At 38.6% G+C, this 17440-nt stretch overlaps 1 protein-coding gene across 2 annotated transcripts; it reads left to right on the top strand.

Moving 5' to 3' along the window:
• Positions 1-931: 931 nt before the first annotated feature.
• SMARCE1 (SWI/SNF related, matrix associated, actin dependent regulator of chromatin, subfamily e, member 1) lies at positions 932-15902 on the top strand. 2 transcript variants are annotated; one of them, XM_009282435.2, is made up of 11 exons: positions 942-985; positions 1499-1542; positions 3060-3148; positions 4663-4767; positions 7103-7183; positions 8306-8437; positions 10016-10187; positions 12749-12921; positions 13936-14037; positions 14588-14798; positions 15632-15902. In XM_009282435.2, the coding sequence occupies exons 3-11, from the start codon at positions 3146-3148 to the stop codon at positions 15841-15843; spliced, it is 1191 nt and encodes a 396-aa protein (XP_009280710.1). In that variant the 5' UTR covers positions 942-985; positions 1499-1542; positions 3060-3145; the 3' UTR covers positions 15844-15902. The 2 variants fall into 2 exon arrangements, with proteins under 2 accessions (XP_009280703.1, XP_009280710.1); XM_009282428.2 differs by lacking the exon at positions 3060-3148 and having other exon boundaries at positions 932-985.
• Positions 15903-17440: the final 1538 nt, after the last annotated feature.

The following is a 17440-nucleotide window of genomic DNA, read 5'->3' as shown; positions in this document are numbered from 1 at the left end:
GGGGGGGGGGGGGGCCCCCGGCCGCGGGGCGGGGGGCGGCGGGGGCTGCCGGGGCGGGGTGCGCGCCCCTCCGCGCGGGCAGACCGGCGTTTCCCGGCGCCAGGAGCGCGGTGCGCTCGGCCCGCGCCGTGCAGCACGGGGAGGGCGTTCGGTGAGGCCGAGGGTCTCCCCGATCGCAGGCATCGGTTTCCTCGCGAAGGCGTGGGGGGAACGGCGATGCCGGAGCTGCCCTTGCTGCAGCTCTGCCGCTCCCGCCTACCCCCGGACCCGCCTCCGGGCGTGCTCCCGTTCAAGCTCCTCTTGAACTTCACGAGCAGTCCCATGTTGAGGAATTTGTGTGAGTCCGAAGCTAAGCACGTTATTAATGGGGAATTTCGAAAGGAGGTCCGGCTCCTGTTGAAACTGCGGTGGAGTTGTTCGAAGAGAAGGGCCGAAAAAAATGCTGCTGTGTTGCAGTGCTGCTCCCGTGCGCACCGATGGGCTTGTTGCTAAAGGGTTAAACGTGCTCACGTCCCATGGCCTGGGATAGCGCTGCTGTCGTGTTCGGTGATTATTTTTTTTGTACCGTGCAAAGGAGGTGCTATTTAGTTTGGTCATTTATACGTTCATACCGGTTTTCTGAAAGAGTCGGTGCAAAAAATAGTGGAGTATATTCTTTTTATTTCTAAAGGGAAAAAATATGTATACTTAAAACCTTTAATATGAAGATGATGTAAACCTGAGTGTTATTTCACAGCTATTTAAGGTCAGATTCCTTGGAAAGTACATTCATTTTTCAAAGAGACAACACTTTACTTTTTAGAAACTCTTTTGTCTTTATATCAAAATTAGCAAACTTTTTGGTAACTAATGGTAACTATAATAATTGAAGTTTCAAAGATTTGGGGAAGCAAAGGCATAGTACTTAATAGCATGATATTCTTTTGTCTTTCAGAAATACAAATATAATGTCAGGTGGCTGAAAATTTGCCTATCAAAATGTCAAGTAAGTTTTCAGATTTTTCTTCCTTTAACTTGATGAATTAAAGATCTGGTTCAGCAGAACCTGTTTGTGAGATTCCTTGCATTAAAAGGAATGATACGAGGTATAGTCATTTCTGACCAAACTCTTGGCCTTAAATCTTGCTGTGGCTGATTTCTGGTATATTGTTTTCATAGAAAATCCGGATATCACAGCTTATCCTAAATCCTGTTTCACTGCATTTTTGCTTACCCTGTTTTTAATTGAGGTGCATATAAATGGATTTCACATTCTTCACTCTTATGGCTAAATAAAAGGCTACCAATATAGCAATGGCGTGATCTTAATTTTTTTCTTTCTTTTCTTTCTCTTCTGTTCTTTGCTTTACACTCTTCAGTGGCAAAATGCAAAGTCTTTGAGAGTAGGTTTCTGTCTTATTTTTGTAAATCACTTAAAAATGTTTGACACAGCAGATGCCTTATAAAGAATTCATTCAAATCTTCAAGAAAAAAAATGCTTACATTTATATCTTAACAGAAAGGCCATCTTACGCCCCACCTCCTACCCCAGCTCCTGCAACCGTAAGTATAGTGATTTTTCTCATTAACACAGATTTGGTAATATAGCCTTTAATAACTTACCAGAGCAATAATTATGGAGTTGCATTACCTTCCTGTATTGGAAACACAGACTAGTTGCATTTCATTATTAATATGACATGTGTTGTTTAAATTAATCTCTTCTTTTTTTTTTAAAGCAGTTTGTGAAAGAGAAGCTGAATAAACTTGTTTCATCTTTGAGGCTAGATCCTGCAGATACTTAATTTTCTGTAAGCAGTCAGTTGGTCTAAAATTATATTCACAGTGAGTTGCAACAGTACACTGGAATATTTAAGAACAAACCGATCTATTCTAAAACTTCCCACTCAACTTGTGCCCAAATCATGGGCAAACAGTGCGTTTTTTCATGTTTCTGTTGTACCTAGCCGATTTTCAGTGGAATGCAGGAGTATGCAAAACACTGCTATATTGGGTCAGAATAATGAAGTGCTCGTGATGACAGTCTTATTCAAATTTCTTGAAATCACTGGTAGTTTGGCATCTATGGCATGAGAAATACTTTACTTTCTAGTAAAATGGTATGGAATGACACTTAGGAAAACATGAACAGTAGCTTTGAATCATGTCCAGTTGCATTCATGCATGTATAAAAAGGTGCTGAAATACCAGTATGCTGCCGTCAGGAAAGCATTTGAAAGCAAATGTACCTCTTCCGTAGCCTTTACATTTCTAAATAGCTTGCATTTTAGGAGTAACGTATTCACATGAGAAAATACAAATCTCTTGTACAGAAGAATGAGCAAAGATGCTATAGTGAGGTTTTTTTACCAAAAGAAAATTTGAAACTGTTACCCAGTAGGGTGTTCCTGATCTCTGCATCTGAGATGAAAACTGCAGGATGGGATTTAGATGAAATGTGATCCTCCAAATTTGTTGTGCCATACTTCACATTTAAAGAGGCTTGAAAATGATATAATGTATAAACAAGTTATGTTCTTAAAAATTTACATAAATAAAACTTTATTTGCTTAGTTTGTTCAGAGTTTTCATTTTGCACACAACTTAATAGATTTGTGCCAGTATTGGAAGGAACATGATGGCATCCACTCTTACAGCTGGATTCCTGCATCGAGAGCTGTGCATATTCATGTGTGATTCCTGTGGGATGTAGCATGGATACAGATGTTCTTAACGGTCTATATTGATGTGGTATATTCTTTAGTCAAGTTAGAAGTCTTCAGAAGGGTACATGAAACAAATTTCAAAACTGCAACTAGTGACATGTATTACCTGTCTTTTCAAGCATCTTCTGTATTACTTGTATTTTATACAGTTGTCCTTGAGATGATGGTCTGTGCTCTCTTAATGCAAGTCATAAAAGAAAAGTAGACAAATAACCTTGCTTGTTCTTCCACAGCCAGTTGCTACAATCAACAAAATAACCGGTAGTTCTCATAACTACAGTATTATAGCTGAAGTAACAATTCTCCGTGTAATGCAAGGTAGTTCCCTTGTAACATTTAAATCCTGTCTTGCAGAAATAAAGAATTAAGCAGACGGAGATTACAATTGTCATCTGATTTTATTGAAGAGGTGTAGTTCAACATATTCAAAACCTGTTGTTATGGTAATACAGAAAACTTTAGTAAAATGGCGTCTTATTAAATAGTGAATGTGTATGTCATGATCACAGGCATACGGACTGAGTAAATGTCAACTGCTGTGAATGAGTTTAAAAAGTTTGGCAATAAAATGTATATTTGAAGGCTGACTGTTAAAGGATAAATTTACTCTGTATTTGTATGTTTAGAAATAAACTAACTACAGTGTGTCTACATATACTTGGAAAATTTCACAAGTTAATGTAGTTTAGCTTATAGGTTATTTTCGTTCAGTGTTTGTATTTGTCATACCTTGGTTCTTGGAGTCCTGAACCTATTTGTAGAATTTTTGTAACTGTAATCTAGAATGGGTCCAGTCAGCAAATAGCCTTAAAAGACTATTGGAATAAGTGTTTCTTATTAGGGCCAAAGTGCCACTAAAGAGTGGGACACTGTGTGGATGACACTTAAATGTCTAGAAACACTACAGGCTATCATGAATCCTAATGGAATGATAGGACCACCACAGTCAGGACTTGATCACAATTACTATTAAATAGTTGATCCATTTTTTCCTAACAAATTTGATTGGGAAGTGGGGGGTAATGGGAAAAGGCTGGAGAGAGATTTATGTGGGGAGGGGAACACAGTGAACTTTCTGATACTTGATTGTATGTAGATGATGGGTGAGAAGGGATTGTAAAGAAACTAGATTCTTCTCTACATTACTGAGGTGAGAATGAATCGAATGAATTCAAGAATGAATGAAGATGTGTTGATTAACTTCTGAAATTGTCTTGGATTCAGTGATCTGTTAAGACTAGTTATAGTTTCTAACCTGTAGGTTTTATTGCAGTGGTTCCTCAACTCTGTCAGTCTGCAGCCTACCTCATAACAGAAGGATATCTCTGTGAATTGTCTTCTCTCCCAGCTTTCTAATCCCAATTCCCCAAAACATTTAAATTTTGCAAACCACCAGGAAAGTCTTCAGATACTGGTAGTTGTGCACAGATGGTGCTTTGGGAGATTTTTTTTTTCTTTTCCTATTTATTGACAGTGTAATATTTGTTGGAAAGGCAGAAGGATGGGAAGAAGAGCAGACAGGGATTTTCATTGGTACTGTAAATGTTGATGCTAGGGATTTCTGCCTGATTACTGTGTGCTGTGTTGCCTTGTAAGCTTAACCCTTTGGATATAATACTCTTTCTGAATTATTTGGTGGCTTATGTTGGAAAATTTTATTAGCCATGAGCTGGATTTATAGAAGACTTGTTTAAATGAGTTACGCACTCAATAGAAATAAAATCACCAACTTTAGACAGAAATTTGTAGTGACACATTTGCTTAAAAATCCTGTTTTATTAATAGGTTTTTACTGGAGTAAGTTTTGTGTGTTGAGAAGATACCAACTGCTACACCTCATTTGCTTGTTTAAATTCTGGTTGCTTTTGCATGCCATATGCAGTTCATTTTCATTTCTGTGTTTTCCTCGTTTGAGCTCATTTCTCATTCGTGTTTTTGTCTCATTTGTTTCCATCAGCAAATGCCCAGCACACCAGGGTTTGTGGGATACAATCCATACAGCCATCTGGCCTACAACAACTACAGGCTGGGAGGGAACCCGGGCACCAACAGCCGGGTCACGGTAGGAGAATCAACTATTACATCATCTGGCAAACAACAGGAATTGACCAGAAATGGCTTTAGAGTTAGGTTCTTCTGAATCTTGGCTGCTGCCACTTCTTTATAAAAACAAAAAAATACTTCTGATTCTTATTCCCCACCCCTACCCCTTCCCTTTCACTCTGAAACCTTTTGCAGGAAAATGGACTTCTACTCAGCAGAGAAAAAAAAAAAATGTGGTAATCGTGTATGATGCAGAACTCCAGAAAGACAGACTTTGTGGTCTTCAGTGACCACCGCATGCTTAGGGAAAAGTTCTGTAGCATGGGTACAAATTCTTGGAGGGAGGGAACTGCTCGTTTTATTGAGGTTTATTAGCACAAAAATAAGGAAGAACATTTTGCAAACTGGAGATCATTGATAGTAGTTGCATCGTACTGTTGAGCCATGCAAGAGATGCAAGCCTTTATTTTTCTTTCCAGTCTTAGTCTGGTAATAAATGCAAAGTCCCAAGTTCAGAAATTATTTTTTTCAATAAAAGTGTGATGATGATAAAACAGAATCCTTTCAGATCTTATGTACTCTGTCAGTGTGTGGAAAATGGATGTTACATTCATTTTTCATGGAGTAAACAAAGTGAGATAGAGTCAAGTGATGAGAGGGGTGAAAGCTTGTTTCAAGTACAGATAAAGTCCTGAGCATTGGATGCAGTTAGGAAACAAAAATAGACTGTGGAAGTGTAACATTTTCATAACTAACAACAGAAAAAAATTAAATCCCTGATTTTTTTTTTAATTTCTGTAATTCTCGTAACTTTAAGGGTTTTTGTGTAAAACTTTCTATGTCAAAACATCAGATTAGTTTGGAATGTGATATAACGATTTCTCAAGGAACAAATATATGGTGCTTTTAATGAAGTGTATTCTTTTTATGCCTCTCATATAAACCTTCTTTCAAACTTCATATATGAAGTTCATCTGATTTGTTAAAACATTTACAGAAAAGACCTTCCCCGTACAAGCTGGAACTTGACTGAACGTACATATACTTTTTTCCTTATACAAGAATAAGTTAGGTTTTGTCTGAGAACTTTCATTGTTTCTGTATGTCATAAGCATACACAGCCTTCTCTGCCATGCATATATCAATATATGTATGGTGTCTTTAAATTCCTGTTAATTTAAAAGCATTAAACAATTTCCGTTAATGTTTTTCAAATCCATCTGTATGTGTATATATGTATACATTTTGGTAATGCATATACCTCATGTACATTATTTATATCTATACACAATTCTGTATGCATTGTTTCATAGAGCTCCATAAATTCAGCAAAACAAAAAATACCAAGAGGAAAAATTGGAAAGCTGAATACTGAACATGAGCCTTCTTGGCCAAATCCAAGTATTTGCTTATCTGTGGCCGTAGTCCTGAAAAATATTGAAACTGCTTTATATTTTTATGAAAACACTCCCACTTAACGTATAATGGAACTCCTAGCATGTGTAAGTGCTTGAAGAGTAGAGGTTTTCAGAACCTGCAGTTGACGGGGACTGTAACGTTACTGCATTATTTTAGGAGAAAACCCTGTCAGGTGTCTTGTAGACTGAGGGGACCAGAGGGGATGCAGCAACTTTCAATCAGCAACGGTTAGTGCTCAGTGTCCTTTTGTTTAGTGCGAGCAATGTGCTTGACATTGTACAAACCTAAAGGAAGATAAGAGCACAGAAGGGTATTACAGGCTAATTTGGACAATTAAGTACAGCTTGGATACAAATAATGCACACCTTGACAGATCAGGTGCATAGGGTTGTTTTCTTCTTACAGTGAGTAGTTTAATTGGCTCCAAATTACCACTGACCTATTTTGCAGATAAATATATTGCTAAAATGATTTGAAAATGAAAATGTCTCTAACTTCATGATCTTAAACTTTCTCCTTATCTTTTTTTCACCTGTACAGTAGCCACAGTAAATTTGTCAAAACAGGTACAATAAATTGCTCATCAGAAGTGAGAAAAGCAACCTGTTGGGATTGGTGTTTCCATGTAAATTTCTGAGCTGTGTGTTTCAGTTTTAAGAATATGGAGCCCTTTTGAAGATTTATCTAGTTACTACTCTGTAAACCTACAGATAAAAGGACAAACTTAAATTGGAAAAATATTACTGTGAGGACCAGCTGTAGTTAGTACCTGTTCACAGTTTGGGTAATTTTTTTGCTGATGCCTGTTTCTCTTGGTGGGGAGGGGTGTAGTTTGTTTGTGTTAACTGCACAAGAATGAGTGTTTTCCAAAACTAGTGTATATGGAAACTGCCAGCGATCACATTAACAAATGGATTTATTCGGTTCTTTTATAGGCTTCCTCTGGTATTACCATTCCAAAGCCCCCCAAACCCCCAGACAAGCCCCTGATGCCCTACATGAGGTACAGCCGGAAGGTGGGTATACAGTGTCAAACAAGTAATAATAAAAGTTAGTGTTTGTATGTGCTAACAATTAATTGCTATTATCTTAGTTTCAGCTTCTAAACTTTTACTTCTAACAGCCTGCACATTCTTTTAAGGGAATTGTAAAGTACAGATGCATTGCCCTTCAGAATAAAGGCAGCAGTAGTCTGTTCATACAGTTGCCAATTTCTGGGGGGAAAAGTTTTCTCTAAAATGATAATTACTACCACTGTCTCTGCTGACAAGGATCCACCCTGCCACATTGAGAAGTGCCTGTGACTTACTGACAGAACTTTTTTATATAAAGGAAGTATTCCTTGCGGTATACTGAGCTTGGTACAGTGCTGTAGCTGGACTGAAGAGTAGCAATGAGTGGACTTTGCATGTTCTCCTTCACCAACCTAGCCTGTGGCAACGTTTACTTCGCTATTCTATGAACTGTTTGACAGAAAGTAGGAGAGAGACTCTTGTGGAGTCTGAAATCTGATGGGGCATGGGGAGGGCATGTCAGCCTGTCTGAAGCGGGTGAGCCAGAAGGAATTTCTTCCACTTCTGGTAAAGTATCTTTACCAGCATGTCTGTCTTAGGCAAAAAACCATCAACAAAAAAAAAGTCAAGTGGCGCAGCAAGAAATAACACTGGCAGCTTTCTTTTTTTTTTTTTTTTTTCCCTATAAAGTTAGAAACTTTTTTGGTGGAGTCAGAACTTGTTGGAACTCAAATTGATCAGCAAGACTGAAAAATATTTTGAAATGTTACATTCTGATCTGAAAAGCTCAGTGCTCTTTATCATAATCTACTGCTGGATGTGTTTACTCAGTAGCATTTTTTTTTTCCCAGAGATGCAGCGATGTGCATTTAAGAAGAGAATTAAGAGGGTTAAAGGCAATATTCTCATGAAACCAAAGCCATTTCAGCAATTGCCTGTTTCAGTAGATGGCTTCCTACTGACTTCCTGCCCCAGAAAATAATCGAGATAGTTTAGCCAGACTCATTCCTAACTTAATCCTGTTTTTCATGGTGATTCCAGAAAGAACACTGAGATGACAATATAAAATGTTTAATTTGGAAGTATTTAGATATCATTAGTAAAGCTCCAGCTGTTTCTGTTAAGGTCTGGGACCAAGTGAAGGCGTCCAATCCTGATTTGAAGTTATGGGAAATTGGCAAGATTATTGGAGGAATGTGGCGAGATCTCACTGATGAAGAGAAGCAAGAGTATTTGAATGAATATGAAGCTGAAAAGGTAAATGGAAGAAATCTGGGATGTTTATTACAGCTGATTCTTCTAGGAACTGGTCTGAGAAGAAAAATTCATCTTACCCATGCAGTGGTGTATGAGGCATTCACGAGACCCCTGTATGTAACTTAAATGGAAGTATGTCCTGACACGTCTTTTAGATTTTTTTTTTTAAATAACTGTACATCAACTGTGACTGGTCAGTTTTTAGACCTAATTCAAAATGAAGTATTTATAATTGAGTGTCAATTTTAACTGTTTAATGAATGGATTTGATTGTACAACATCAGTATTGAAAAGATTGTCTCAACACCAAAATCCTCTTTCAAAACTGGTGCTCTGCAACTACTGCTATTGTCATGAACGTGTTCATAAAAGACTTCCAGTCACGTAGGGTTTGGTTTTCATGGTGTAATCTGGTATAACTCCACGCTATGGCATAGTGTTTTGTTTCTTAATAGAAAAATGCTACCACTTTTAGGGTTTTCTCGTGGCTTGGTTTTGTTTTTATTGATCTTCATGACGAAAGATGACAGCTACCTCGTGTCTAGGGTGGTAAGTGTTGAGGACTTTTACAAGACTGTTACTGTGATCTTAAGGTACAAAGGGAAAACTGTCCAGCTGCTGTGCTGTGCTTAAACCTGGTAGGCATCTGAGGCTGTGTATAACCTGGTCAAATCTAAGCTGTTTTTATTCCAAGTCAATAGAGAAGTACTTCAAAGCCGGATGCTCTTAGTTGGGGAAAAAAAAAAAATCAAGGCATTCTATTTTTTAACTTGGTAATGATGTTTAGATTGTAAGCTCCTTGGGGCAGGGGCCATCTTGTTTATATTTTTACAGTGCCTAGGTAGAAGGATTCCAGTCCTAATCATAAAGAAAACAAGATGTTTAGGTACTTTTAACAATACTGTAGATTATATCTCATTTTTCATTGGAAATATCTCAAATCACTGTACAAAATCTAGACTTGGCAAATTTTAAAAGGGAGATTGAAGGAAACAGTTCAAAGGGAAAAAACACTTCAAAGAAGGTGAAAATAGTGATGCAGTCCTGCTACCAGGAGGAGACAGTAGTCTGGCTGCAGCATTCCATATCATCCCATTGCAGGGATGGATCAAAGAATGGAAAAATCGTAACTTATTTTGAAAACTGGTTCATGACATACTGGAATAAGGAAGGATAAGAAATCAGAATCAAAGATCTAGTCAGAACTCCAGAGAATTATTGAGAATATTTCAAGTTAACTCATTTTTTTTATCTTACCAGCGTTCGTCTGATCATAAATGCCTTGTTCTGAGGTGTTTGATTTTTAAATCTCAGAAAACAAAGCTATCGTAAGACTTCTCAGGTATTACAACTGAAATGTACCTAAAAGCCCAGCTAGTGTTCTTAAAACATGAATGACTACAGAAGAAGTTCTAATTTGTAAAAAGAGAGACTGAGAGAATATGGTCATTTGTGTATCAGCCAGGTGATTCGAAATAGCTTTGTCTGTATAACTACAATTTGAGTTATACAGACTACAGTTATGTCAAGTCTGAAATCGTCCAATGGTGCAATCAAACAATATTGGTCACATTTCAGATAGAGTACAATGAGTCCATGAAGGCCTACCATAACTCTCCTGCATACCTTGCCTACATCAATGCAAAAAGTCGTGCTGAGGCTGCGTTAGAAGAAGAAAGCCGGCAAAGGCAGTCACGCATGGAGAAGGGTGAACCTTACATGAGTATACAGCCAGCAGAAGATCCAGATGGTAAGCAGAAAGGAATTTGTGTGCACATCCAGTGAGACAGTCTCATTACAGGACCAACAGTATAGAGAAACGGACGCCAGATATGGGAAACTACCAGTGTACAGCTTTCACAGTGCTTAACATGACTTCCTTTCTATTTTGGTACCTTTAATACTGATTTTCATTACCACGTTTTATTTCATACAGCTAACAGCTGACTTTGTTTCCAAAAACTAAGGTGGCAAGCCAGTGGCAAAAGTTATTCCAACCCTTAATTACGTGTGAAGTAATGCTTACAGTTCAAAACAAATAAGTCTGCTTAAAGCTCTGTAATGGCTTTAACATATGCATTATAAAAGGCTTACATGCCTGATTTAATCCAGCTTGAACGGAATTTTGTGCTTCCATCAGAAGCACATAATTCTGACAGGCAGAGTTCTGGTATGATTAAGAGCACCTGAACTTTGAATGTGTTCAACAACTGTCACTTGAGATTGTTTAGAGAATAAGTTACCCTTGCTGTTGGCAAGTTGATGAGAAAATTCTGAAAGTTTATTGGACTGCAAGGAAGTGCACCCCACCCAGTGGGAAAACTCAGACTCATGCACCTAATGTCTACTTTTAAATTCATGACCAAGTACTTGTTGAAACCTGAGGGTGAAAAATGTACTCAGTCCGTTACACCCTTTTTCTTTCTTCCCCCTTGTAAAAGCACACCCTTGAGATAAAGCTCGTGACAAACAGCACTTTCCCCAGTGTGAGGTAACTGTAGAATTTATGTAAATACATTTAGCGTTCCAGTAGCTGGCATTTTGGGACTTCAAATTCTGTTCTGTGCTACCTGGGCCAAGTGAACTCAGCCAGAACCAGCTGCGCTAGGCCCTGAGTTGCATCTGTTTACATCTGGGACAAAACAGCAGGTTGTTTTCTGTGACAGAAATGTTGCTTCTGTCTGATCCTGCGTGTCACTAGGATCAGGAACTTTTAGCATAAAAGGAATCTTATGAAGAGGAGAAAGGCACAACTTTAAGGAGACCAGTTTGCTTAGTACTTTGTCTCTTGCAAATCTATAGTCTTCCCACTAGTTTTCTCTTTCCACTTCATTTAATCAGATACCTCAATGAGAAATTGAACATAACAGTTTGAAATAAAGCAGATAGAAACTTTCATTAAACTAGCTACCTTCTTTGGTAATATTTTCTGGCATGATATGTTGATGATATATGAATGGTTGGAGAGTAACCTCCATTAGGAAAACTTGATGTAAAATAAATTCAACTTCTGGACTTTTCTACATGACATCATTCTGGAAGATAATTTGTACTTGTTGCTTAACATTTTAATACTCAACTAAATACGAATTATACTCTCAGAAGTTTCTTCTAAGTTTGTTTCCTCACCAATACTTAATGCTATTTAATTACTGTGCTTTAAATTCTAATTAGTTTGAGTTAAATTTTTTTGAGTCTGTTTTGTAGATAGGTTCTTGATACCAAAACTGCAGACTGTGGTTTGATTTTTTTATTACGTTGAAAGGCTTTGCCTGCTTTCCTTGAAGAGAGATAGAAAGTCACAGCGTAGGAAGCCTTCTGTTTTCTATGGGCTGGAAGCTTTTGAGTGCTGCTAGATATAGGGAAACACGTTATTTTGTTCTGCTTTGTAGCATTAAACTGAATTTTACTTTTAAAATTAGTACCTAGTACAATCCATAATGTTGTAGTTCACGTTAAATTCTGTAACTAGATTAAAACTGTCAAAGTCCAGTATCTTGCCATAAAGTGGAAGCTCTTTTAATTTGATAGGAGAGAAAAAAAAAAATCTTTGACCTGAAATATTCTTAGATCTTTGTTGTTAATCCTCTAGATGCCTGTCAGACAAGACAGTTTAGTTCATGTTGGGCTTCCTTTAATTTCTTTTCTCTGCAAGAAGCTTATAAGGAGACCAGCACTTGACCTATGTGCTTGTGTACTTTTTCTCCTAAAGTGTGTTAGGTTTTTTTTTTTCAGTAACTGTTCTTTAGAGAACTGCATTTACCAAAAAAAAAAAAAAATTTGAATACCCTTATTACATTACTATGAATTTTCAGTGATGAGTAAACGTATCACTGCTTCATACTTTCATTCCTCAATGTTTCAAAAAATAAGTCTCTTTGATCTGTGCTACAAAGCTTATTTATAGAGGAGTCACTCTCCTGTTGGTATTTTGTGCTGGATATTGTTCTGGTTACATGGTTAATCAGGAATGGGGGTTTTTATTCAGTGTATTAATAGTCCCTCTTACTCTGGAAATGTGGAAAGCAACGCAGTAAATAACTAGGTCAATCCAAATTTCAGACATGGGAAATGCGTATAAAATCATAGCTGTTACAGCTGTGCCAGGGTAAATGGTGTTCTATCCTCACATTGTCTTTTTTCTGATTACCTGATGTTCTATATTTGTTAGTATGAACTTCATGACATGACAGCAAGTGGTGTTAGGGGTTTTATTTTGTTTTTATTTAGTGGTAATGTGGGTACAGTGGCATTGGACTTGGTCCTCATTTTGTGGAATTAAAGCAGTTGCACTTCAAACTCTTGTTTCAGATTACGATGATGGATTTTCTATGAAGCACACAGCCACAGCTCGTTTCCAAAGAAACCATCGTCTCATCAGTGAGATACTGAGTGAAAGTGTGGTGCCCGATGTCCGCTCTGTTGTCACTACAGCTAGAATGCAAGTTCTGAAACGCCAGGTTCAGTCTTTAATGGTTCATCAGGTAAAGATAAATTATATGAAGACAGCTAAAACATAATGGTGTTGGGCTGTACTCCAAGTCTCGGATCATTTGATCATCTACATGACTATTCTTGTTGGGTGTCAATGTTCTGTACGCTCGAATAACTAATCTCTGGGTTTTCTTGGGAGCTGCAAGATGTGAGACTTCACCTTCTGTGCTGTTTTGTTACTGAGAGTCACGTTAAACTGTATTTTGTTCTTTAGGATATTTTCAGTATTAATTCCATAGCTCTTCATTATTATACATAACCCTTCTGTATGTAGTGCAGGTCTTCTGTTTAATAGGTACAGGTAGACTTGTGACTTTCAGGTAGCTTATGACTCATAATCTTGTTTGTAATGATTCTTCATGACAGTAAATCGTCCCTGTTGTAACATTTTTCATGGACAGTTAAATGCGTACAAGGAAATCTAGTGAGGTCGCACTTGCGCGTTTCACCTAGCTTTGACTGGGCATATGCCTGTATTTTCCAAACAAGCATGTAAACAAAAGAACCCTGTCAGTATAGTCAGTGTACATGTAGGTGAAGAAAACTGAGAGACCAGAATGAGAGAGAGATTTGTTGCTTTTTTAATTAACAAAGAAGATTCGGGGGGTGGAGGGGCATGGTATCCCTTCTTTCCTTCGAGTTGTGGTCTTTCTGCATTAGAGAATGTAATTGATGGGGGGGGGTGTATATATACCTATGGGGTGTATAATATAAAAGAAAATGCGTAGATTTTATGCTGGAAAATTCACCTCAAGTATATACTGTTTTTCATTTATAATATGCCTAGCCAATCCTGAATTACTGCATAGACCCTTTATTGGTCATACTTTCCAATATGAACTTCTTACCTATTGGGTATTAGATCAAGGAAGAAGACATAAGGATGTTTATATGTGGGTTTATTTTAAAATACTGGTCTAAATATTTTTGTACGTAACTGTGAACTTTGTCCAGTTCTTCAGATGACTGCATAGTAAGGTTCTTACCATTTATTTCATTTCCAGCGTAAACTAGAAGCTGAGCTTTTGCAAATCGAAGAGCGTCACCAGGAAAAGAAGAGGAAGTTTTTGGAAAGCACAGAATCCTTTAACAATGAGCTTAAAAGGGTACAACTCTTGCTTTTCTCCACTTACTCTGAGGAATCTGCTAGTTACCCATTTGTACAAGTGCTCTACCCGCTTCTGTTCAGTTCTGTATTCAGTTCTGTATAATTACACAACTGATGACTGCAGTGTCCTAGTGTGTGGGTGTTGGGAAGCACGCAGTGTTTGTATTATTTCATGCTCCTTCAGTGACCTTTAGTGGTGACATTCAGCCGGTACAGTTTAAAAGTGCCTTCAGGCTTGACTGGTTGAGTTCACGAGAGAGCAGCTCAAGGAAGGTGGCCTAAAGCCACTGTGGAGAACATACTGCTCTGTCCTTGGCTGCGTTCAAATAACAAGTTTAGGTTGTTTATTTATCCCCCCCCCCTTTGTTAATATGCTTGTATCTCCCTCCCTAGTTACTGAAGCTTTTAATATAAACTTTGTCAAATCAAAAGAATTATGCTGCATGTAGAAATACTGAACTCATAATTGGGTTTTACTGATGTTTTGGTTTTCAAAGTAATTGGGATAGTAAAAGAGCTTTCCTTTTTTTCTTTTTTTTAATTTCTAGTTATGCAGTTTGAAGGTAGAAGTGGATATGGAAAAAATTGCAGCTGAAATTGCTCAAGCTGAGGAACAGGCTCGCAAGAGGCAGGAGGAAAGGGAAAAAGAAGCAGCTGAGCAAGCCGAACGCAGTCAGAGTAACATAGCAGCTGAGGAAGAACAGGCAGCTAACAAGATAGAGGAGAAGAAGGAAGAGGAGAGTGCTCCGATGGAGACAGGTAACTGCATTTGAAGACCAGCTTCAGAATCCTCGAAGGATCAGCATTAAAGTATCTCTGTAGAGGCTCAGCTTAGCCAGGAGGAGCGCCCTGGTTTTTTGCTGTTAGTAGGAAGAAAGGCTTCAGAAGAACAACATTCAGAATAGTTCGCTTCATCTTGGTGAACACGGGTGTTTGCTTTCTTCTCATTAAATTGCCGCTTTTAAAAAGGGGAGAGGATAAGATGCCACAAAGCCGTATGTCATGCTTTGTGTGTAATGTACCCAAGGGGGGGAAAAACGCTTTCTAAACCTAACTCACCTTTTAGACATCGGTTAGCTAGGAGCAACTGAGAGCATTTCCTTGTCCCAGTGTCAGCGTCTAGCAAGGATGATAGAACAGCACTTCTTTCCATGCTGCTCTTACAAGCTTTTTGTAAGGCTTTTTTGTATTTCGTACAGTGACATAAGAAAATATTATTGTATTTAAGAGTATCAGTGGCTAATATCTCAGTGAGTCATTGCTGTAACAGCATGAGCGTAAGGGAAAGGGGACTAAGGAGTTTGAATTCTAGTGCTTCTGATTTAACAAGGCACGTTGCTTTCTTGTGGCTAGACTTTTGGGGTCAGTCAGCTGCATGTGACACTCAGGATGCCGTGTGGCAGGATCACGTACATCATAAGCACCGAGAGGTCTTTCAGAGCTGTGCCTGTTACTGCACATTCTAAGTGACAGAAATAACTGCTATGGAATACTCGGATTTATTACAGATTCTGTTTCTTCCTAAATTTTAATTGCACAACCTAAATAAATGTATTGGCATGTAAATGACACTGAGAAATCTCTTATTACAGAAGAGCCTCACCCAGAAGAGAGCACAGAAAACCAGCAGAATGGTGAAGAAGGAACATCTATCCCAGATGATAAGGAGAGTGGCCAAGAAGGGGTTGATAGCACTGCAGAGGAGGGAACCAGTGATAGCAACACTGGTTCAGAGAGCAATAGTGCGACAGTTGAAGAGCCTCCCGCAGACCCTATCACTGAGGATAGCGAGAAGAAAGAATAAATATTGACTCATTTCATGTGTCTCTTTTTAATGAAGTACTGTTTTGATTTCAAAATGTGCTACGCGGCTTTTGTATCTTCCTTGCCTGTATCACTTGTCTCCAAAGGATACTGGGTTTTAATAACATGTCAGGTTATCAGCATAGTGTTTTAAAGGGGCCTTTAGAGGCAAAGGATATCTTACAACAGACAGAAAATAAAACCTCGTGTCTAAACACAGCTGTACAATATGGAGAGATGCTATTGCTTGGGATTTCTTCCCTGGAAAGATAGCATTGGGTTTGGGTTTTGTATTAGAAATCAGGCCTTCTCCCTTTCGTCTAGTTGTGAAAATGCAGTCTTTCTTAAAGGCCCTTCTCGTTCGTCTGCGGCTGAAGTGCGATGCGGACGTGCACCACCCCTCTGCTGTAGCCCTCCTGAGCTGGCTTTGCTGAGGGACTGACTGCCCAACGCATCTGGTTAGTGCACCGTCGTTTGCAGCCAGGACAGCAGTGCTGCGGTCATGGAGGCTGATGAAGCAGCACAGTTGAGAAATGTGGTTAATAGCACTCGCTTTCTAGAGAAGTTAGAATGTTACTGAGGCATCTTAAAGTTGACGTTAGTATTGAGCAAAGACGTGATGCCTGTACTGGGTATAACCTAGAGCACTTCCTTGATAACAAAACCAAAAAACCCCACAGCAGCCTCGTGCGGGGGCTAGCAGCCTAGCAGCTGAACCCCTGCTCCAGCTCTTGCCAGCGAGGACGTCTACTGCAGCTGCCCAGTTCTTTGCTTTTAAAGAAAGCTTTCAGTACTCATGAGTAGTGCTCCTAAATAATGCTGAAAGACTTGGTCTTGGGGGGGGGGTTTGGTGTAATCTTTGTTGTCTTTTATAGAGTAGCTGTTCTACAGCGATGGAAACTTGCTCATGTTCTGCATGCAGCATTTCAGGAGATCCATTTCCAAAGGTCTGAGTATAGTCTTGAAGTAAATGACATATCTTAGGGGTTTCTTCTGTGATGCGGGATTCTTTTCAACAGCAGCCTCTGCTTTTCTTTACCAATTAACTCCTTTATTTGCTACTAAGATACCCTGGTATGACCTCAGCCAGAGATACGGCAAAGTACAAAGCAGGAGAGCATTTAAACGCATACATGTTCTCTGAGCAGGCAGTCACTAATACGGCACAAATGGTAAAAAATAGTAGTTTTGCTTGCCATGAGCTTTCAAAACCTCTGGGAACTCTACAAATGTACTGAAAATGCCACTTTTTGCCTATTTAAGCAGAAGCCCTACTGAGGAAAAAAATACACCTAATTGCAACAACAGATACAAGTGGTTCCATGACTTTACAACTATAAGAGGACACATGATGCATATGCTTCAATAAACTAGTATGTTTTTACAGAATAGTGGGTATATCAGATGGTAATGGTTTTTTTTAAATCCTTTTGGTCTTTTTTTAAATGGTCTAAAAATAATAAAATCCAATGTTTGGTTTTTTTAAAACTTACAGTGGTCTGGTTCTTGTCTTTTAAGGTAATGCCTGTATTTGATTTAGGGCTTTCATCAGCTGTTCTCCATCTTAAGCCCAGAGGAGAATAAAAACACGGAATTCA

Source organism: Aptenodytes forsteri, unplaced genomic scaffold (genome assembly GCF_000699145.1).
Source record: "Aptenodytes forsteri isolate BGI_AS27 unplaced genomic scaffold, ASM69914v1 Scaffold492, whole genome shotgun sequence".
NCBI classification, from domain to species: domain Eukaryota; kingdom Metazoa; phylum Chordata; class Aves; order Sphenisciformes; family Spheniscidae; genus Aptenodytes; species Aptenodytes forsteri.
The sequence above is the reverse complement of the archived record's forward strand: the minus strand, read 5'-3'. Positions and strand labels throughout refer to the sequence as shown.

Bases quoted from the DNA above. Each gene is read 5' to 3' on its own strand.
- SMARCE1 (XM_009282428.2), top strand. The intron at 1,543-4,662 runs GTAAGTATAGTG...TGTTTCCATCAG, and splicing joins CTACCCCAGCTCCTGCAACC to CAAATGCCCAGCACACCAGG. The intron at 14,799-15,631 runs GTAACTGCATTT...CTCTTATTACAG, and splicing joins GAGTGCTCCGATGGAGACAG to AAGAGCCTCACCCAGAAGAG.